The sequence below is a fragment of the Chaetodon auriga genome, chromosome 1 (genome assembly GCF_051107435.1).
Source record: "Chaetodon auriga isolate fChaAug3 chromosome 1, fChaAug3.hap1, whole genome shotgun sequence".
Taxonomy (NCBI): Eukaryota; Metazoa; Chordata; class Actinopteri; order Chaetodontiformes; family Chaetodontidae; genus Chaetodon; species Chaetodon auriga.
Genome location: NC_135074.1, coordinates 7312299 through 7336010, shown reverse-complemented (window position 1 = coordinate 7336010; position 23712 = coordinate 7312299). Strand labels below are relative to the sequence as shown.

The following is a 23712-nucleotide window of genomic DNA, read 5'->3' as shown; positions in this document are numbered from 1 at the left end:
CTCATTTAAGCCGTGGGCGCTGCTTACATCAATGAGTGGCTTGTCATGAGCGTCGTCAAGGTAGACACGATGAAGATGTCACTTTTCCGGTCAAGTTTTTCAAAATAAAACATCGTTGAGAACTTGTTGCCACCAAAGCGTTACGAAAGTTCAATGCAAAGAAAGAATTCAAGCATTCAAAGAAAGACGGAACATGTATTACACAGGGGGACACTTTTGAAGTTAATAGGGGGATTTATAATGTAAATATGCCTCATTGATGTTGCTGGGGAAAAATGCACATGTTGCAAATAAAGAAACGGGATTGATGCAAATAGGGAAAATCCAGATATATACTTTTATTTACAAAAACAAAGTATTATACATATATTTTACGTGTGAAGTGCTCGCTTTGTGTACACATTGTTTATAGTTCTGTGATGAAACAAGGACTCAGATAGTGTTCTTGATTTTGCTGGTTAGCTTGTTTTGGCTAGTAGGATCTCTAAGTGCTGTTTAATTATGGTTAAACTAATTGAGAATATCCACAAATGAAATCAGCCTTTGATCTGCTTGCATGGTTTAAAGTTTCAGTAATGACTGTGAAGCTTAATGACTCTTGTGTACCTCCTCACTGGTTTTCTATCTTTCTATGCTTCTATTTTTAAGGCTAAATTACGCCGGTTCCGTTTCTGTTATGGCTCTCTATACAGCTTAACACAGCCTGTGGCGCGCACCACCTACTCCCTGCTTTAAGTCCCCCCCCCCCCCCCCCCAAGCAAACACACCCACACAGCTATTGACTATCAATACTGTATGTTCGGCCCCCGAATGCTTTGCATCACTTGTGATCTGTTTAAAGGCTACTGAGCTGCAGACAGTCTTATTCTCATTTGCCATGCAGGGGTAGGTTTACTCTCTCCATGCATTATTTAGCAGGGTGGCTCCTGAAGTGGGGCGTAGGGCCCAGAGGGGTGCTCGAAGGGGCCTCCAGGGGCCATATGGAAAATTAAAGGCAGTTTAATTTCACTGCGGCTTCAAGCAATACAAATTTAGCTAATGAGAGCATATAAAGATGATTGTTGTAAGTGCAAATTTCTCTCTAGCTTCCCAGCAACAAAATATACAAAAGATGTTCTTAGAAAGGAGTTTCAGGGGACGAATACTTAGAAGTGGTGAATTATGGGTTTGGGACCTAATGTGTGTCTATTTATTTCACAAGCAGCTTTAAGGAAGGTACAACATGAGAGAGACATGAAGTCTACAAATACACAAAGTAAACAGCGTGGAGTTTATTTTTTATTGTGAACCCCAGTGAGTAAACACATTTAGTAGCTTGAACATTCATTTGCAAATCAAATCCACATAACAAAATAAATTACATACACCTGCGGTTAATCATTAGTTAAAAAGTGCAAACCACTTGGAAAGGCATGAGCTCAGTCTTGTAAAATAAATATCTGAACACACCAGAGCGCTTGGCCTGATTAACTTTAAAAAGACAACGAAAATGAAAACTGCATGTGGAAAGAAGCTGGAGTAAACTGTGCCTCGTTCAGCAGGACAAACACTTTTTAGACTGTGAGCAGCCTTGATGCAGTAGCGTAGGAAATTTGCAGGATGCAACATGGAAAGCCTTTTTTTTTTTTTTTTTTGGCACTGCCGTGATGCACTGTGAAACGGTCAACTGAGAAAAAGATGAATTTGCACTCAGCAGACCTGAAGGCCATTCATCATTTTTGGTGAGATTGGCCGCAGGAAAAAAAGCTCCACGAATTCTTATGTTTCATGTGTTCGCTTTGTTCATCTTGCACCAGTTGCTGCTGCAGTTGCAAGGCTGAGATTGATATCACAGAATACAATCCAGTTTAATTTCACAGGTGATAAAATCTGAAGGACTTCTTTGCAATCTCAGTCAGATGCAAAAGACAGAGGTCAGTCAACCAGACAAAGACAAGACAGTAACAGAGACATGGATTTCAAGTAACATTACACATTTTGACACTGGGTACCAAAGATGCTCCCCGTCTAGTGAATGAACAAACAGCTTCCAACATTACAGTAATTTGCTGGGCGTTTCAACAGAATTCTGTGCCATTTTGTCAAAATAATCTAACAACACCACTCACGATCGTGCTGCCAACTACAGCCAGTCCAAAGAAATCCCTGCTTTAAACTTGAGAGTGATCTCCATTAGGATTTCTCTCTGTGTCTCCATGGCCTTGTTGCAGCTCCTGTACTTCTAACACTGGAATGAATTAATGAAGTGGAACATAAATATTTCACGTCTGACTGGAGGACTGAAGAATATCAAAAAGAAACATTTTGGGGCAAACGAGGATCCATTTATTGGCTCTTGAAATGAGTGTGAGTGAAAATGTGTGTGTGAAGGAGGAAGAAGTCTGAGGGGGAGGCAGAGGAGGACGGAGGAGGATGTTCTCCCATGACGCGGTCCTCGTCCATCACATGGCATCGAAGTGGAAACGGTGGGCTTCCTGCCTCTTCTCTCGGTCATCTGCTTTCTGAGCAACACACACAAAAACATACAGTCAAGGTTTTTTAATCGATCATCACAAAAAGCAACATAATCTTCCAACATGTGATGAATAAAAAAGGAAATGTCATTAATGAGTGGACTGCAACTGCTATGTGTTTGTCTGTGTTCATTTTGTAAACAAGAAGTAACTAAATTAAAGCAATCTTTGATTACAAAAACTATGAGGAATAATAACTTAATGAAAATGTCAAAGATGGACACATGACCTATAATGGAGTCATATTCAACAACCTGCAAGCATCTGAAAAATGCCACACTGTAGCTTCTGACTGGTAGCTGCAGTAGCAACAGCAGCTAACATGATGTCTCTGCCTGTCTAAAGTCAACTGACGTTACCAGTTCTTGGATGTAAATTCATCCCTAATCCCACCAAAAAAAAAGAAAAAAAAAAGAAAAAAAGATGAAGCAGCAGCAACCAAATAATGAAAACAAGCAGGTCAGCATGCTGACACTCATTAAAGGTAAACTAACGTAGGGCAACATTATGAAGAGCTGTGGATGTAAAATTAGAGTTACTTTCAGTTAATTTGTGTTGCAATTAACAGCAATGAACACAGGATTAATATCAGCTATCAACTGTCCTTCCTCATCACTTGTGGAACAGTTTTGTAGTAATTTAACAGGCATTTTAGCTGCACATTAAAGCTGCAGCAGGCAACTTGTAGAAAAGTAATTTTTTGTCATATTTGCTAAAACTGTCCCTATGCCCAGACAGCAGTACATCAAACATGTAATCTGTGGGAAAAAAAAAAAAAAACGGCTCCATTGGTCCCACCTACTGCTCCTACTGTGATTTGCAAGAATCCACCGCGCCCGACACAAAACAACCAATCAGAGCCAGAGGAGCGTCTGAGGGAGTGTCTGACATCTATCAATCACTACTCACACATGCTGCGAACCGCCCCCTCCCTCCGCTCATGCTGCCGGCTGCCGCTCAGCTCTGTGAGCGGCGTCAGGAGGCTAGTGAAAGCTATGGCGGAGCAACAGCCACCCGCAAAGGAGAAACTGCCTAAACCGCCGCTGACAACAACAGCATGTACGGCTAAGACAACAAATAACCATGAAGCTAATATGGTGATTGTTACAGTAACACTCCGCAGCGCGTACGGTATGTTAGCGACTGTGATATAGCGACTGGGCAGAGTTAGCTTGTTTCCGATGCTAAGGCTAACATTACTGGTTGTCAAGGCAGCCGTGCAGACGCCGCACGGAGGAGGGGCTTGGAGGCAGGACATGAGTGCAGCGGAGAGGGAGGGGGAGTGACGTGGAACATGTGTTGGTTCAAATTTTCAGGCTCAGTCTGCTCTCTTCTCCATCTTACCAACTACAGCTTTAAATCCAGACAGTAATCAGTATTTTAGTGATTTTGTATGTGAATACAGCTTCTCACACTGCTCTGTGGAGAACTACTCATAGCTCAGCTCAAAGTTGGTGACAGCTGTATACTGAATGCTCAAAAGACAAAGACTCAAATTACTTTCTGCTCACTAAAATTGATAGTAATCAAATGACTACAATTGTGACTAAAGCTAATACACATTTTGAACAGAAGGCTAGGTCAAAACCAAATCAGGTGCCAGGTTAACACTGGTGTGTACATCTGTGTGTACACGAGAAGACTGTATTATTCCTAAACCGTAAGCTGAGAAAACATCCAGACTGTGGATATACAAGCTGCACTGTGCCAGTCAGTGATCCCTTTAGGCTGCATCAGTAGTTTTTGTTTCATCAGTCGGGAGGAAGTGTTAAAGCCAGTTGTGCTGGGCCAGGCCCACTGGCATATTTTCACTGATTAAACAGCCACATAGCTTCATTAAATGGACCCACTGGTAGAGTAGTGGGGTATATCAAGTCCCTTTTGCTTGTGTAACAATAACAAATACGACTTAATTGGTTAAAAAATGAAAAAGAAAATCCTTTGGGGAACAATATGAGCAAAAAGAAAATATGGGGAACTTTGCACCTAATTATCACATTTGAGCAACCACAAGAGAACAGATGTAGCACGTGTTCAATTAGACTTCTGGCTGGAAAGTTAACCTTTTAATATTCAATTAGAGAGCCACAGGTAGAAAACAGTCACCTCAATTATCTACCATCTTGGTACATCATTCACCTTACGCAGTACATTCTCAGGAGTAACTGCAGAAACCATACAAACATGCACACTCTGACTCTCACACACCTTCTGTCCTTATGTGAACGCGAAACGGCCTTCCAAGGGTAAGGGTTTCCAAGGGATAACACATGTGCATTTATGGCTAACAGTCTATTATCATCATCTGGGCATCCAGACACTTAGGCAGGTGTGATGGCTGGAGGCGTCGGCGTAAGAGCTAAGATGAGAACAAGCTGACAGACATGCAAAATGTCATCAACACTCACATAGCTGTTCAAGATTAAATGCAGTAAATGAAACGCAGCGTCCGTCTGTCCGTTCCATCCTCAAGAATGCCTTGTGGCAATTTCTTCAAAATCTGGCACAAAATGTTAAAATGGACTCAAGGATGAACTGATTCGATTTTGGTGGTCAAAGGTCACTGTGACCAGACAAAACATAGTTATAGGCTGAAACTCGTGAACTCATACATTAACTATGACAAAATTTCATACAACTGTCCATATAAAATGATGTCATTTTATGTCGATAAGGTCAAAGGACAACTTCACTGTGGCATCATGATCTTCTGTAAAAACACTTTTGTGGTCATTATTCAACACCATACCTCAAAAACAGAAAGGCAGATTGTGACCATATTTCATATTTGGTCTGATTTCTCACAAAACTTCAATCTAAGTGATGGAAGACAAAAGCCACAGTCCTTGTTTTGTGTAAAAATGCATCTCAAAATTCCCCTCAAGATAGTATGAACTAAATATATTGTAGCTTTGATAAATCCCCACTTGATTAACTTCTTAACTTGTATTGGCTTGTCTTATGAACTTAGCATTTTTCAACAGATGGAGGACTGAGTATTTTGTCCTCCATCCCTTACATTGGCTGTCCCGTGCTGTTAATGATGTCAGCACCTGTGCTTTCATAATGCCATAGCAGGTTTTGGCTGGACTTGACATGCTGGGATGGCTTGTACACAATCCAATGCTGTAATGTCCCATATGGCATAGCGCTGTAATATTTCACTTGGAAGATCTGGGCATAGCAAGAGACCAACAGACCAACTCTGCTGCTGACTGCTTGGGCCAATCAGTCACCCACATGTAAACCAAGATTACTGAAATTGAAACAGGATGCAAATATTCCCATTTGAATCAAGCAGGCCACCCTAGTTACGGATGGATTATATTCTTCAACCAAACACCTAGGGAAGCCGAAGGGAGCAAAGGCTGTTTCAGATCAAGTCCAAGACCAGACTGGGATGCTGGAATGTGAGAGCGTTACACCAGATGAGTGAAGCTAGTGCAGCTAGCCTAGGAGATGAGAAAATACAATGTCAGTGTAATCGGAGTTAGCGTATGATGCCGCAACACCTTTGTTACAGGAGAGAGGCTTCTGTACTTGTGCAAGGAGAGAGGACTCACATATGCACATGCAAGTTTTAATTCTCTCCAAAGTCACTGCCATGAGCCTTCTTGAGTGAGAAACCATTTTAGAAAGGATCATCACTGCCAAATTTGCATCCAAGGGTCAAAATATCACCATGATCCAGTGTCATGCACTAACAAACATGGCTGAAACTGAAGCGAGGGAGACGTTAAACCAATAACTGCAAGTGTCAATGCAGAAGACCCCAAGGAGAGACATCGAGATCGTCATGAGAGACATGAACAGCAACAGGACAATGAGAACTGGAAGGGTACCATGGGGACAGAAAGGCTTGGGGAATTGAACAAGAATGGAACTCTATTTGCAGATTCCTGCACTACCAGTGAACCGGTAATTGGAGAGAGCTTATTCCCCCACACAAAGCCTGGATGGATCTCTCCTGATCCAACCACAGAGAAGCAGATTTACTGTATAACCACAGCCAGAAAATGGAGGAAGCTACTCCGTGACATGAGGGTAAAAAGAGGATCAGGCATCGACTCTGACCACCACCTGCTGATAGTGGACTTGAAACTAAAGCTAGCTGCTAAGACATGGGCATACAGTAGGGCACAGAGAGGGTTCAACATCAGAAAGCTAAGGGATTTCTAGCATTAGCAGGAGCAGGAGATATTGAAGAAGAACGGAGAAACTGCAAGAAGGTCTTCATATGTAGAAACATGGCAATAGAGGAAGCATGTTCCATAAGGAAGAAGAGACCACAGGGAGCCCAACACTGCAAAGAAAGAACAACTGACGCAAGAATACTAACAAAAGAGCAGGATGGTAAAGAAAAAGACAAGAAGGGATAAGAGAAGACATGTTAATGAGCTAGCATGTGAGGCAGAAGAGGCAATTAGATAGCAAACATGAGAGAACTTTACAACCATCAGACAACTGGCGGGAAAGAACAAGACCAGTAGCCAACCAGCGAAAGACAAGCAGGGCAAACTCCTCACCAAGGAATTAAAACAGCTGGACTGCTGGAGGCAACACTTCAAAGAACTCCTGAACAGACCTCACCCAGAAGTAAGTAAGAGATCAGCATGGAATCAGCTGAAATCCTAAAGGGCAGCTGTGGGAGGATCTCAAAGGATGAAATCACAAGAGCCATCAAAAAGCTGAAAGTCGGCAAAGCACTGGAAGTTGACAGCATTCCCCTTGATGTTCTGAAAGCTGACACAAAAACAGCCAATGAGGTTCTGTGCCACCCCCTAAACAGGCTACGGGAGACGGAAGTAAAACACATTGGGAGACAGGCTTAACAGTAACCATTCTTTAAGGAGGAAACCTCAGAGAATGCGACAAGTGGAGAGGCGTAATGGCACTGCCCACTCTGTAGACTCATTTCACATGGGATACGGTCTGCCATGGGACAGGAATACAAGAAAGAGCAGGCTGGATTCAGGATGGATAAATCATGCACAGAGCATATTGCCACACATACTGAAACACAGTGGAACAGTGTATAGAAAGGCAAACCACCTTCATGTTAATTTTGTGGACACTGAAAAACCCTTTGACAGCCTGGACAGAGAAACACTGTGGAAACTCCCACAAATTCAATAAAGAACATGTCCCAAGATTTCAGTGGCCATATCATCTGCAGGGGCGAGCTGTCAGACACCTTTACCATCAAAACAGGACTATGGCAAGGTTGTCTCCTCTCTCCACACACACATACACATGCAGCAGAAAACAGATGGACTGCATGATAGCAGTGAGCAGCTTGGACTGGAGATAAATACAGGAAAACTAAGACCAGTTAAATCTTACATTGGAATGATAATAGGGTAGTAGGGGATCTTTTCATGGCCAGTATGAGCAGGAGGAACATATTATGGGCTGTTTGAAGACACTTTCCTTTATTGTTGTAGCTGGTCCAGGTGGAGCTAATTTTACCTTCTGTCAATAGTTAGTAATTTCACTTTTAAGCCTTCAGGGTGTTAGTGGTTGATACTCAAAAGATAAAATTTCAACAGGGAAAAAATTCACAATAAACTTTAATTCCTTTGTTCAAAAAAGCTGAGATAGGGACAAACATCATTGGCTGCACATTAGAATGAGGTTTGATGGCACTCAGGGCTACAGGAGTGAAGCATGTCATCATACTCTTCCCCGTTTGACAGTAGCTGAGCAAAAAAGAAAAAAAAAAAACGATCCAATATCATCTGGACTGGTGACAGTGAAGTCAATAATGCATTTAGATTTGTTATGTGAGATCAGTGCTAAACTGAGGTTGGGGACAAAAATAAGCATCAGTTTAAGTATTTTTTGTCGTTCCCTCAACACTTTGTCTAAATGCTGCAGTGGAGCAGCTCATGTTTCTACACGGGAAGGACTGAGCCCAATCTCAGCACATTAAAGAGACCTTTTGAGAAGATTGGTCCCCTTTAAAGGACAGCCAATCCTTCACTGATGTTGACTAATTTGCAGCACCCAAAAGATAGGCTGCACCACATTTACTGCATTTTTTACCCCGTCATTTCTGATTTGTCATACAGCCTTCATCTATCTTCCAGGATACTGGTGCCTCATCATATTGATTGATGTTGTGTTTTTCTTTTCTTTTTTGGGGCAACACATTTTTTAAGGAGCAGATGGATTGATGTGATGTTCTTTCCTTTGGATAACTGATCCGCCAGGCTGTGCTGCTGTTACTGCTGGTCTAATTGACTATCCAGGGGATACTGCCAAATTGTCATCCTGAGGCCTGAATCATCATTAAGCAGCAGAGCATTGATTTGTGTCCATCTAAAGGTTTTGATGACACAGTGGTGTGTCTGTATCTGAAACCAGGTGGAGAGCTACATTGAGGCATGGTGTAGTTTTACTGGCTTGTAAAGTCAACTAATTAAGTCTGGTCTACATTCCCTGCATAGAAATGATGCCCCTTAGGTAAACACATTGATTACATTCTGCTTCATTACATGTTTTCCCCGACTATCTCTTCAACACCGTTCCTTTCCTGTCCGAGGTATATCCAGATGGATATATTTAATATCTATTACCCCAGCTAATCTTGCACGGCACAGAAGTTCATGGGAGTTGTGTAAAAGCCCTGTTAGCTTGTTAGGCAGGACGGCACGTCTTTGCCCTGTGCTTCTGCCCTCTACCTGACTTTGTTATTAGAAGAGCAAATACCAGAGGTGGCAGCGCAAACACACAGAAATGCCAAATGTCAATCAGCTTGCTCGCCCTGACCTTACTGGATGCCCCGCTCCATAAGAGGTGGCAGAAGATGAGATATGAGGGAGGATGTTTAGCGACCGGTATACAGGACTCACCCTCAATCTTAATTCCCTGGATGGTGCAAGAGGTTACACCACATTAGCCTGTCAGTCCAGATGTGTGTCTTTCAATTATTAAGGCCAGCTGAGAATTCCAAGTTCAATCAAATTTGTAGTCAGTCTGAAGACAGTGCTGCAGTGTGGCGACAGTGGAGGTGCGTTTGTTCACAGCAATGTGCTGCAGCACAGCTTCAGATAAAAACTGATTGACTGGTTACATTACAACTGGCAAAGTTTTGATCCATGGTTAAAAATTGCTATGTGCAGGTCAATAAAGGGCCAGTATACAAAAAAGAAATAAATAAATAAAGATCACAAGTCTGTACTAATGAGAAGAGCATCAGCATTATGGATTTTATCTATCCTATCAAAGGAGACATTTGCACTTCCAGCTATCTGAGATGCAGATGCATTGGCGTCTCATCACAGGCAAAACTAAAATCAGTATTAGTACGTGATATAGTGCCCATGTGGTAAAATATGCAAAAGATGCAACAGCAGAATCTCCTAAAGAGCACACCACAGAACACAGGAGCTCCATTAAGAAGACTGGAATGAAGAGGATGTAACTAATCCATCAACTAATTCATCATTGTTTTTTATAAGCATACAGTGATTAAACTCAGCTGAGCTCAGCTCAACTCTAGAGGAATGTATGGAGGATTTCTCAATTAAGTTCTTAAAACTGTGTTTTACATGAAGTACTTACATTTTTCCAAATCCCTTATTTATGTGCTTTCATAATGTATCTCTGAGTTCTCTTTTCATCTTTCCTCTTATATCTTTTAGATACTTTTAATGAGTACATACTATAGAACTTTGTAAAGTGCTTTCATAGTATGGCACACTTACACCTCCTCTACGCCTGCTCGTGTGCCTCCCCATGTACCATGATGCACTTCTCCTGTTCATGGGCAAATATGATGTGACCAATATTCATAGACCTTTCTACCAGTTTTTGTATGTGTTGATACCAAATCCATCCATGTGTGGATATCCATTGCATGAGCATGTATGTAACTTAACAAAAGTGTTGGACCTCTTCAGTCTATGTTTTCATTAATTTTAGGTGATGTGTACAGTTGCGCAGTGGGAGGTTTTTTTGTTTTTCTGGGGGGGGGCTTCTGCTTAGACAATAGGAGGTGACTCAGTCGGACCTCCTCCATGACACGGATGGGCATGACACTCTCCTGGTTGAATCATCAGAAGAAAAAATGAAGGATTGTGTGAGAAAATTCTCACTCTTTAATAAAAAGCCAAAAGCTTGTGTAGCTAAAAGGTAAAGAGACAAGTCAACTGTGAATTGTGTAAAGCATTTGAGTGTGAAACATCCGAACACTGACCTTAAAATACTGTTGTGTGCATTACCAACAGGAACAGAAGCCATTGTTTTGTAGAGACCTGATAATTAATTTAGTAATGTAAATGTATTCACTTTTGGTTTCTGAGTCAGTATTATGTGCAGCACGTTTTTTACTCTGAATTCTGACTGTTCCATGGCAGCAGTGGCACGGGGGCTCCTGGGTATCGTATAAAACAAAGTTGAAATAGTTACAACAACTGGCCTAAAGATAAACCTATAGTGTCATTAAATCATTACAAGATTCCTGCATTTCTATATTGAGGAACATTGAGGATAACACTCAAAGAACAATTTTAACAGGTAGTCAAATTGGCAGAAACACACCTGGAGCCGGTGGCCCCTCCCTCCCACATTGCATCTGTATTGGTGAAGCAGTGAACAAGGCAGAAACTGATCACTTTATACTGACAGCCACTGCAGTTGTGAAATTTTAATTTTGCTTTCTCTTCTCACTCTCTTGTTTCTAAACCCTCACATAGCTCCACACAGCCTTCACCCCATCGCACAGATCTCCACCCATCCATCCACCTGAGCCTGCTAGGTGCATGCAGACACTCAGTTCAGGCACCAGCCGTGTTTTCTTTCTTTTTTTTTTTTAAATGCAGCATCAGTTCATATAATGCTGATGCTCACGCCCACGTATCCCAAAAAGAGGGCAATTAGAGTGCCTCTGTGTGTGTACCCATGCACACTGCCATCCGGCGTGCAGGCACACACACGTACAGGCGCACATTAAGCGCACACACTCGCACGGCAGATGGCTTGGAGAAGATGCCAGCAACTTACTGCACCGCTCAGCCTGGCAGACAGCATTACCACAGCGATTGTACATTAAAAAAAGGGAAACAATCCAATCCAAAGAACAAAGAAGAAAGTACATTTGCGAGAATTATTGTTAAATAATATTTGTGTGTAGGTATCCTTGACCATTCTACATCAGGGTGCGTTCTGCTGTGACTGTGACGTGACTGAACAACCGAACCAGGAGGAGGTGAAACACAAAACACATGAGAAAACGCATCGACTCCCTGGAGGGCATATTTATGGCAGTAAGGAACAGCAGATCTGCCACGCTGAGAGGACAGAAGCAGGCAATTACAGCTCAACGTCCTTCCAGGTTGTGGCCCAGAGAGAGAGAGAGAGAGAGAGAGAGAGACAGAGAGAGAAAAAGAGAGAGAGAAAGAGTGTGTTTGTGTGTCTCAGTGGGAGGCTAGAGGACTACAGGACAGGGACAGTGAGACCCATCTGCTGCTGGTTGTGACCAATCTGCTCTCTCTCTTACACACACACACACACACATACACACACACACACACACACACACACACACACACACACACACACACACACACACACACACACACTCTCTCTTAGGCAGTAAATCACCAGGAAGAGGCCAACGTTAACTACACCACTGCATGCGTGTGTGTGTGTGTGTGTGTGTGTGTGTGTGTGTGTGTCCTGACCTTCTCTTGCCAGTGGAGGATGCCAATAATGACGAGGATGAAGACGCACACTCCGATCAGGGCGATGGCCGTCAGCAACACGCTGTTGCTAGGAGTCAGGTACAACTTAGCGCTCCAGCTAAAGAGAGAGAGGGACAGAGAGAGAGAGAGAGAGTGTGAAAAAAATCAAGATCTACCATATGCTCTTTTATGTTTCATCATCGATTTATTTGACAGAAAAACAATGTCATTACCAAATGGTAGACATTAGCAGAGACCGTGTTCCAATTAAGTTAAAATAAACAAATGAAGATCTCCTTCACTTTCTTGTCACAGCTGAGCAGAATGAAGCACTGCTCTGCTTCTGGTTTCCAAGAACTTTTATGTATTTCCAGCAATCCGACCACTTTGATATATTAAAGTTATCATCTCGCAATCTGTTAGCTTTGTCTGTATGTGAGGAGAATACCACGGCACCTGGCCTCTCTGGTCACATCTCATTTTACCCAGTGTGTCTGTGTCTGTGTCTGTGTCTGTGTCTGTGTCTGTGCTGGCATGTCTGGCAAGCCTGGCGAGTACACAAGTGTTATGTGGCTATGCGGAGGAGGGTGCGTGTGTGTGTGCGTGCTGCATAGCCATCTGGAGCACCTCCTGGGGCTGAAGCTACATGTGAACAACGTCGTGGTAACATGAGAATGCATGCTGTGAAGCGACAGAGTGCGTGTGTGCGTGCTGGGATTGTGTCACACTTTTAAGTATCAAGATGAGGTAACATTAACTCGAAGATGTCGTTCAGTGGCATCAGATGGGGCAATTAAATGCGTTGAATGGTATCCATAGCAACAAGCGTCAATGGGTCTCCCAGCAAATTACACTGCTACTAACAAGGAAAATGGACAACTATGATGCATTAATACTGTATTACATCAACAAGCACTGGGTCTATGTACCTGCGGGGCTGATTGTGTGGGTAGGGGATGACGATGAGCTGAGAGTTAGGAATGATGGCCGTCCACTCCTGCTTCCTAACGTCCTGCAGAGACACAGAAAACACATCAACTGGATATGCACATAAATGTTAGCATATACAATCACATGCAATGTCCTTGGAGAGACAGACACACACTCAGAATATGTATGTTATGTCCTCTGGGGCAGAATAATGGGGTCCCATGGTTTTCTTTAGCTGCTGTGGAGTGTCTATTTTAAGCTGTGCATTTAAGAAACAGACAACCTGCAACTAGAAATAAATTACCCTCGACTGTGGGGAGCAGCCCTGATTTCCTAGTCTGCGTGTGTGTGTGTCTCTGTGTGAATATGGGTGTGTATATTTGTATGTGTGATTCAGTATTTCTGTGGCTGTGTGTGTGTGTGTGTGTGTGTGTGTGAGAGAGTTCAGTTATCAGTCTCTGTTGTGGTACATATGGAGCGTCAGTGTTAGCACATGCACACCCAGAGGAATACTGAGGAACATGTATTCTAGTTGCTCGTGTGACTTCAACCATCACGTAAAATCTTGTCTGAAGAAACAGATTATAATAAGCAAAGAAACAATACGATAACAAGCTCATACAACAGGGTTGTACATGAGGACTGAGGTGGAAAACGGCGGAGCCACGCTTAACCATATTCTGGCAAAAAGTGCTTGCTGTGCCACCTCCTGTTGGATTTAACTAAATGAAGCCTGCTCACCTGGACAATGACCGTACAATCAGTCATGTACAGCGTACAGTCAGACATGTTTGCTTGTCTTCCGCTCTCTGTTCATCTGTCTGTTGATGTTATACTGTTTTATAGTCTAATAAAATGGATCTAATAAAACACAGTGATGACAGCAGAGATGTGGATCATACTGGAGAAACACTTTTAGAAGTTCCTATGGATATACAGCTATCTCCCACACTCTCAGTTTAACGGCCCTGCACACCCACTGTTGACCCAAACAGGTGTTTTCACTTATGTCGTCTGACTACACTTGCACGATTGCACAGCCTGCACTTGATTGACAGCTTCCTCAGCCTCCAGCTATTTTCTTGTTGCATCTGTAAGAATGGGACCATCAACACTGTACAGTGCTTTGGACTAAAGTTCTGCATACATGTATTTGCCATTTACAATATTACTCCACCCCTCTTCCACCTGATTATAGGTCTCTCTAACCAGAGTAACTGAAAACATCTCTGTGGGTGCGTAGGGCCCTTAAATAACACCCTCCACCCCCGAACATGTTTACCTGCTCCCGCTCAACTAAGGTTAGGCTTTTCACATGAACTTTGGGCTTCTGGTTTGTGTCCTTTGTTTATATCACATTTCTCTTTCTTCTGTCCTCTCATTGTTGAAAATTGTGAGAGGACTAAGCTGGACAGGCAGTGATGGCGAAGACGCAGTTAAATCGCGGAGTCTGAAAACATTTGTGTCTGACAGCAGTTTGACTTTGCAAGTTTCATTTTGAGTAGGTTGCTGCCTTCAGGCTCAACACCCCGCGCTGACATCTGACATTAGACTGACGCAGACTGTATTTAACCTCTGCATGTAACAGTGCTTTGATTTGGAAAAGCCCAGCATCATCATCAGTTTCTATTGGCTTTCTTTTTCACCTTTTTCTGAGTCTAATTTTGCCTTGTGTCTTGATGTAGCCCCTGCTCGGGCATCCAAGTTCCAGGCTCGGGCTTAGTAAGGGTTAACATTTCAGAGACATCATATTAATGATTTAAAAGCTGTAATCATGCTTGTGGCTGCGAGGAATTAACATTTCCAGTTCTACATTTGGCAGAATCTGGGAGTGCCACCGCTCTTTAATCGCGGCTCTCTGTTTCCTCATCAATTGAGAGGAACCACATCTCGCAGCTATTTTGAATAAGCGTGCAACAACGGCATTGCTTTTTACATAACAAGCACATTCTCGCCGCCAGCCATTGTCGCTTAGCTCTTGGAAAGCGCTGCCGTCGGTGCGGGAACTGGCGGGGGAGCAGAGCTGAGACGAGTCAGCCTCCACTACTGCTGCCTGGGAGCAGATCCGATCTGGCTGTTTGGAAGAGAAAAGTGTTCCCAAGTCTTCAGAGAGAAAGAGAGACACTCTGGTTCAAAGCCAGGGAAACTGGCACACTATGAGAGAGTCAGGGAGACAGATACAGAGATGGAGGGTGAGGGAGACAGAGAGGGAGCGAGAGTGACAAGTAGGGGACTGATTAGTGAAGCAAACCACTTTGAGCAGCAAAGGGAATCCCCTGGGTGGAGGATAAGTGAACAGGAGGAGAGAGACTCAAAAGAAAAAGATGGGGAGGGGGTGAATAAAAGAGAGGAATGATTGGACAGAAGATGGAAGATATCCAAGTAGATTTTACAAAACCTCTCCTGTGAAACAGCAGGCAGAAACTCGTTGTGGAGGAGAAAATTGTAAAGGCCACAGCAGGGGAGATAGCAAGAGAGTGGAAGCAGGATAGATGTGAAAACCGAGAGAGGAAGGAAATAAAAATGAGAGCGAGATAAAGAGAGTTGACAAACAGAAAGATCCAGACCTGCCGACTATGCACAGTGGTGGAGCGGTCAGGATTCTGAACCTTCTCCTTCTCATTACAGATAGATTTGATGGAGCTGATGGAGAAAAAAAAAACCTACTGGATATAAAGGGCCACATCTTCAGGCATTCATTAATTCACTTTGTAGAAAAAATGGGCTAGGAGGAGGAAAAATGAGGGGGAAAAAGATGACATTACTTTGCATTGGAAAAGGAGTGTGCAGAGAGGGGACAACAAAGCAGCTTGTTTGAGATGAGTGTTCTTGGTGCACTACATCGTCTGAGCCGCGGACTGACCCATCTACAATTCTAATCAGCTGCTTGACGAAGATCTCGGTACCACACGGGAGGAAGAAAAAAAAAAAAAAGGGCCCCGTCGTGCATAATATTCAATGTGACAAGTGCAACGTGCGAGAGAGAAAACTGAGATGGAGAGGAATGTGGAGATAGTGAGAGAGCTGAACTGAACAGCGCTGACATTTGAAGTAGGGTAGTGTAGAAGTGTGGCTGACGATTAAAAACAGAAAACCTGACCAGATATTTATACTATTCATATAACGCTGGTTTTTATATGACAGGTGGCTCACGTGGTCATACATACATCCTCTACTCTCAGGGTTGTTACGCAGAGATGTGCTTGAAGCTCAAAGTAGAGACGTGGGGAGGTGATGTTTGTGTTGTAGTACATTATAAGCGGGATGAGTAATCTATCTGCCATACACCAACTGTGTGTTAGATATTTCAACGCTCTACGTCTCCTCTCTTTAATGATGAGATAGGCAAAGAAAACATCAAATTTATCCTGTCAAAACTGGACTTTTTCTCATTATAAGTGCTGCAAAGTGTGCTCCTTCAAAAGCAACTGCTATCAAAACACAGAGAATGCTTCATGTCCTCACGGAGCAGGATTTTCTTTTGGAGGTCTTATTGTGAGATTTCAAATAAATAAAACTAAAAATCTGCAACAAAAAGCAATTACAACTTGTTTCAGAGAATTCACAGGGTCCACAAACCAAAGGCTTCCAGCAGAAAACTGGAGAGACTGATTAGCACTGTGCAGGTCTTCCTTATTTTTTGTTAAACTAATGCTTCTTGATCAATCATTTTACAAACAACTAAGAAGAAAAGAAAACATTTTTTTTGGACAACAGGTTTCTCTTGCAAACATCTGACAAATGATATAAAAACCAGTTATCACGTATTTTGTTGTAACTGCTGCTTGAATAAGAAAAAACCAAACAACCATTAAACACTTTTGCAAGATTAGCCTAAGTCCAAAGTCTAAAGTCTAAAATTGATGTAACATGGAAGAAGCTGTGGGAAATATTCATTTGCTAAAGCTGGTTAAAAAAAAAAAAAAAAAAAAATCACACACACACACACACACACACACACACATATGCAGTTAACTGGAAATGCTGCATGAAGTTCACATGCCATCATGATCACTACAGTCACAGATTTCAGCCACCGGTAAAATCAATGTCAGTGAACACTGAAGCTGCTCTGGTGTTCTATAAGTGGTTAAATGCCTCATGTTTATGCTGTAAATAAACTGACTAGCATCAACGCTGTGTATAAGAAGGGATGAGCAGAATCTATTTCCTGAGGAGGCTCAGATCATTCAACGTGTGCAGCAAGATGTTGGAGATCTTCTTCCAGTCTGTTGTTGCCAGTGCACTCTTTGCTGCAGTGTGCTGGGGCAGCAGCATCGGAGCCGGCGACACCAACAGACTGAACAAACTGATCAGGAAGGCCGGCTCCATTACTGGCTGCAAATTAGACACTGTTGAGGAGGTGGTGGAGAGGAGGACACTGGACAGACTGTTATCCATCATGGATAACCCTGAACATCCTCTTCACCACCTCCTGGACAGACAGCGGAGCTCCTTCTCCAATAGACTGCTCCAGCTCCGCTGTCACAAGGACCGATTCACGACATCATTCCTGCCACGAGCCATCAAACTGTACAACAGTAACTTAAACAATTAATCCACCAACCTCACAAACCCAATACTTTACATTTTATCTGCACTACTGCAAAACTGCACAACATTTATTTATATTTACAGTATATTTACATTTACATTTAGTTCTATCTTGTATTCCCTGCTGCTTTTTCTGAATATATTTTTTGTCAATTTTGTTTACTTTTTAAATTCTTGTATACATTCTATAGTCGTCTGTATTTTTTTTGTTCATTGCTACTGCAACAAAACAATTTCCCAGATTGGGATCAATAAAGAAGCAGTCTAAAGTCTAAAGTCTAAAGTCTGATTAGGGAAAGTCTGCTGTTTGGTCAGTATTTCTTAGAAAATGAGTGGATAGAAATCCCTCTTCTGAACCTCCACAAAAAACAAGCCTCACAGCCCTCAGACGACACGCGTCACCTCCAGCCCATTATGAAAGAAAGCCTGAGCTGCAGAAGAAAAACGATTCTGCTCTCTGCTTATGACTTTAAAGTGCTTCAATTGCGTTTACCATGAATTAGTCCACCACTTGATCCTTTTCTTGGAAAGTTTTCTGGTTCTTCACATCATGATCTCAAGGCTATTCATGTTTGTTTTTTTCCCCTCGACTTACTGCAGAGATATTAAATGTCTCAGCTGCGCTTGCCATGCACTGTTATATTCAGGACAGGTTAGGGTACTCAGAAATGACTTAATTAAACGTGTGGAACGAGTGGAATGATACATGTTCTAAGATACTTTTTATGAAACCACTAGTTTGATGCGATTTGTGTCCAGGTGGTTGAAGAGGTTTTTACATCTTCATTTGTTCAGCACACCTACTATCTCTTCTCTGTGAGACCAGAAGTCTGTGGCTCTTCCAACATCAGTGCTGTGCTGTGTCAGATAATATCACCCTCTCATTTTTCCTCACCGTCTCTCCAGGCTGCCGGGGGATGCCAACAAAAAGGTGGTCCAGGAAGTTAGCACTGCGTCCGAGGCCCAGCACAGTGTAGGGCAGCTGGAGGGAGAGGTGAGCCGACTGGCTCAGCTGACCGGCTGCAGGAAGGGAGGGAAAGGAAAGACAGTTTTTAATGTCATGAAAAAGACACACAACCACATCAGGATGAGTAAAGAGCTTTATCTCAAATGGTACTGTGCCCTGATGTTTGTTTTGAAGACACAATTTGGCCTATTGCAATTGGATGGATTGCCATGAAATTCTGTACAGACAGTAACGTTTCCCTGACGATGACTCCAACTGATATTGGTCAATTCTCTTATAAAGCCATCACGAGGTTGACATTCTATCGATCTATCAATCTTTCTAATGAAATATCTACATCTACAATATGGACTTGGTGATAATTAATGTCTTTCTGAATATGGTGAACACTGCTAACATGCTAAACTAAGATGGTGAGCACACTAAACTTTAAACCTGGCACAAATAAGCATGTCAGCATTGTCACAATGAACATGTTAGCATGCAAGTGTTAGCATGTAGCTCATAGCACCACTGTGCCTGTGTACAGCCTCAGCCACGAGCATGGCTGAAGACTGCTAGCCTTGTTTTGGAACTGTTAGATAATACATTTATTTTGTATTGAACGTTGGCACACAGAAGAGTGTTTCAACATTTTTGAAGACACATTGGTTTGTGTGAGGTCAGCATTTTCTTCTAATGCTGGCTGAGTGGCGCCAATATTTCCCATGCTTTTTGCTCTCTTTTTGTTGTTGCCACGCTGAGAAAAACTGCTTTGTCACAGCCTCCTGTGAATCACCCATGTCAGTCCGCAGGGACTTGAGACAAATGAAATAAAACACTCCCACAAAAACGGAACTTAATTATCCACAATTTGGGCATGATATCGTGAGTATTGTATAAACATTAGTTGTAACCCTCAGCTCTGCTTGCGTCTGACCTTAGTCACTCTCATATTTGGCCTTGCATATTTGCACATGTAGATTTTCTTAGAAAATATGTCCATAAATAGAAACTTAATACATTTTTCATTTAATATATTTTTTGTAATGCACATAGTTCAACTTGTTTCTTGGTGTCATAAATACACTGTATGTTGCCACCCCTTCTATGTGAAAAAGGCAGCCCCTAAGCTTTGCACACTTTCATTCATGACTTAATGCTCAGTACAACTGCTGTAACTGTCAGCTGTGTATGTAAACATAAGCCCTATTTGCTTTGGTGATCTTATGATGCTGGAGCTGCAAGCGCCAAACCCTCCCAAAGGAATAATTTAACTTTCGTGTAATTAGTGAGCTCTAACCTGACCCATCCTGACCATGACTGTCGGTGACAAGACTAAAATGCATAAGCAAACACGCTGTAATGAGGGGGATGAGGAAGAAACACACAACAGGAGTGAGTGAGCCAGTGGGACTGCAGTGTGAGACCTTGTGTTCTGACATGAAGAAGCATCATAAAAGATACAAATCAGAGTGAGACACCTGAGGCCAGTCCAACACCTCTCCCTGTCTCCTCACACAACCTCCCTCCTCCTCCTCCCCCTCCTTCCTTACTATTCTCATCCAACCCTTAGTCTCTTGTTTCCTCCTCTCTGCTCTCTCTCTTCATCTGCGATGCATCACTCCGATTTGGCCTTACTCATTTCGCTTCCCCTTCTTCTCCTCCCTCCTGCTTGTCTCCCCTCTCTCTCCCCTTCAGCTGCTGTATCTCGCCCACGCCACCCAACTCTGCCAAGTGCAGCCGACATAAATCAACCTCTACGTGGTAAACAAAGAGAGGGAAGGAGAGAGAAAGAGAGAGGGATGGAAGAAGAGAGAGAAAGCCTCGAGGCAGCCAGTGATCAGAACTAATGTGGATGGACTGCGTATTGCAGGCCGAGAGGAGCACAACAGCTTTGTTTCTCTATATAGTTTTTTTTTTTTTTTTAAATCTATGCCTAACCTCAGTTCACATTAAAGGAAAAGATTGTCCAGATCATTTTTGACCACCTCAGCTGAACCTGGATCAGGCCAATCCAACTAACTGCAGCTCAAGATTTCTCTTCTTTAATGCCCTGTCACATTGCACAAATAAAGCAGGTAAAAATGAATCAGCAAGTGAGTAAAAGTGAGTAATTAACTTTGGTAAAAGCAGCGGTGGGTATTGTATGTAATCCACGCTGTCCATGATGCTGTATTATAACATGCTTTGGCTCCAGTTGGTCTGACCCATCGAATTTTGCCACCTTCTATCAAGAAAGTTTTTCATCAGTTGGCTCTATGTTTTGTGTTTTCCCAGCTTTTTAGTGCTGGCTTCTGGTGTTGTGAAGAAGCAGTATAATTGGCTTAATCGCACACAGCAGATAGGCAAAAGGGAGAGGGAGGGAGACAGAAATATTGGCTGTTTCCAGGAAGAGCTGGGCACAGTTTCATGGACATTGACTTGTTCAGGGTAATACAAAGCCCTGGCTTCTAACAGGCATTGAAGATGAATCCTGGTGTGTCTGACATTTACTGAGAGGTGTGTGTGCGTGTGTGTGTGTGTGTGTGAGAGAGAGAGAGACTAGGAGAAATGTACCCATTCAGTAAAGTGACAAGCTGTGTTCTGCTGTACGGGATTTTATTCATGATTTCTAATCATAATCTAGCAAACAATCACTGAACCACTGAAACAGAAGGAAGACAAAAGGAGGGAGCGATATAAAACCAGACTGACAATTCCTGCCGCTTTTAGCCATGCTAGCAGCGCGGTGCTAGAGATGCAATGTGAGTCATTCGGATGGTCGGTCGACCACTTTGGTCCAGACAGAAATATCTCAACAAAAAAAACACCCTGATCAGTTTAAGCTGTGCTTTGTATTCAGTGCTAACTGTCAAATGTTTGAATGCTAACATATTAAACTAAGATAGCAAACAGTATGACTGTTAAATATCTGCATGATAGCGTTGCCTTGGTGAGCCTGTTGACTGCTGATGTTGTGCTGAAGTACAGTCTCACAGCACATCTAGCCTGGCTGTAGATTCTTAAGTCTTGTTCTAAGGTGACTTGCAGCCCGATAAGGAAAACAAAATGTACAAGAAGTGTGTGTTTTCTAATATGCTGCAGGAAAACACACACATCCGACTGCTGTGAATCTGCAGGAGATGACAAAAGTCCTGTCATATCCAAAAGTCATATCCTGGCCATTGCCATGCGAAGCCTGACAGAGTAATTTCATTAAAGAGGAACAAAAACACACCGGGAGCTGCCAGACCTCCACACAACTGAGCCTAGAACAAAACTGTGGAGGTCAAAACTTTTAATGGTACTTTATTAAACTCCAACTGCATGTTTTTTTTTCTTAAATAAAGGCCTCTATCACAAGACCTTAAAGGACTTTTCATAGAACAAGCATATGTAAATCCTACTCATCATTGATCACAAGTCACTTAAGTTAATAAGATAAAATTAGCTTCATGCAAAGAAGGCATGAAGGGACACAATTTAAGACAATGAACCAACTCATTCTGGGGTCCTCACCAGGACAGCTAAGCATGCAACAGGCACTGGGGAAAATGAGAAATAATTAGTTTTTTGTGAGGTCACGGTGACCTTGACCACCAATTCCTAATCAATTCATCCTTGAATCCAAGAGGATGTTTGTGCCGCATGTCATAATATTCTCTCTGGGCACACCTGAGACTCAGTAACCTTGACCTTTGAACACCAAAATCTAATAATTTTATCCCTGAGTCCAAGTCAATGTTTGCGGCAAATGTGAAGAAATTCCCCTCAAGCATTCCTGAGATATCATGGGAATGAGAACGGGACGGAGAGACAACCTGAAAACATAATGCCTCCAGCCACGGCTGTCGTCGGACTGGAAGCATAAAAATAAATCAAGTGGACAGTAATATGGACAGCGACCCCAACACAGAAAGACACGTAAGACAAAAGGGAACATGATGCAGTGAGAAACTGGACTTGCAACTGGCTGATGTCCAGAGGAATTAGGGCAGCAAAAAACAAGCCCTGCATGCTGGTGTGAAGCATTAAAACTACAATGAAACAACGAAAAGACAAGCCGTCTTGACAGCTCTGCTTTCTGTACACTCACAGAGACATGTGGGGGGAAGAAGAGTCATCAATGTGGGGTGGGGGTGTTAGGGCAACATGGCTACTGGATTTGACTGAGTAAACCTCCTCGCCAATAACCTCCAGCTACTCGATGAGTGCTCCAGGTTTATGGAGTTAGTTTTGCTGCTTGTGCTGAGCAAGTCAGCACCAGTCACCTCCAAATACCCCAGATCTCATTCACCTGCTCCTGTTGGTTCTATGTAACCATGAAGTGGCCTTTATGTTAAAGAATTTCTTGTTGTTGATATCCACCAATCAAACGCAAGACAGACTACCAAGCACTGCCTGTCCTACAGAGGAAAGAGCAGGGGTGCAACAGAGTGTTCCTCTGAGATGGATCCAGCAGGGGAGGCCGTTTTAAACCTCTCCACTAACCACTTGGTGCTTCACCCAACCCTGAACCCTGTCCATCGGCCTGGTCACAACAGGATTTTTGAGGGGATTGGACCTTTAAGCCAGTCTTGGTTTGATGTTTTTGACAGACTGCTGCTCCCTGTCAGGTGGACGGCTTGCACTCGGCCACTCAGCGGGGTGGACTGGGTCTGAGTGCGTGTGTGTGTCTGATGGAGGATCAAGCAGGGTTACGTTGCAGGCAGGGAGCCTGGCTTAGCGTCTGCTGAGTGCTGTGTCTGTGTGTGAGTGTGTGTACACTGGCTAAGAAATGTGGCCGCGGCCGGAGCAAAGCCATTTCACAACATGGAGAAGCTGGCAAAGGGTATTATACAGAGCGGTGTATTTGAGTCTCTGTGGTTTGTGAGGATGTGTGTTGCTCATGTTGTGGGGACATAAATCTGTTTACACAGTCACATTGTGGGGAAACACTTTCCTTATAGGGACAAAAAACAAGTCCCCACATCCCACATCATTATATTTTTAGGATGAGGACTTGGTTTAAGGTCTTGGTAAGGTTAGGTTTAGGCTTAGATAAGTACTGGTTCTGGTTATGGTGAAGGTAAGTCTCCATGAAATGAATGTAAGTCAAAGT

At 42.9% G+C, this 23712-nt stretch overlaps 1 protein-coding gene across 1 annotated transcript in view; it reads right to left on the bottom strand.

The window, feature by feature from the left end:
* Positions 1-1248: 1248 nt before the first annotated feature.
* itfg1 (integrin alpha FG-GAP repeat containing 1) overlaps positions 1249-23712 on the bottom strand; it is a 139963-nt gene continuing 117499 nt past the window's right edge. Inside the window, exons 15-18 of the mRNA XM_076737129.1 lie at positions 18579-18703; positions 13129-13211; positions 12200-12317; positions 1249-2501 (exon numbers count right to left, since the gene is read on the bottom strand). Coding sequence (XP_076593244.1) covers positions 2442-2501; positions 12200-12317; positions 13129-13211; positions 18579-18703 — 386 coding nt within the window. The 3' untranslated portion in view covers positions 1249-2441. The remainder of the gene's footprint in view (positions 2502-12199; positions 12318-13128; positions 13212-18578; positions 18704-23712) is intronic.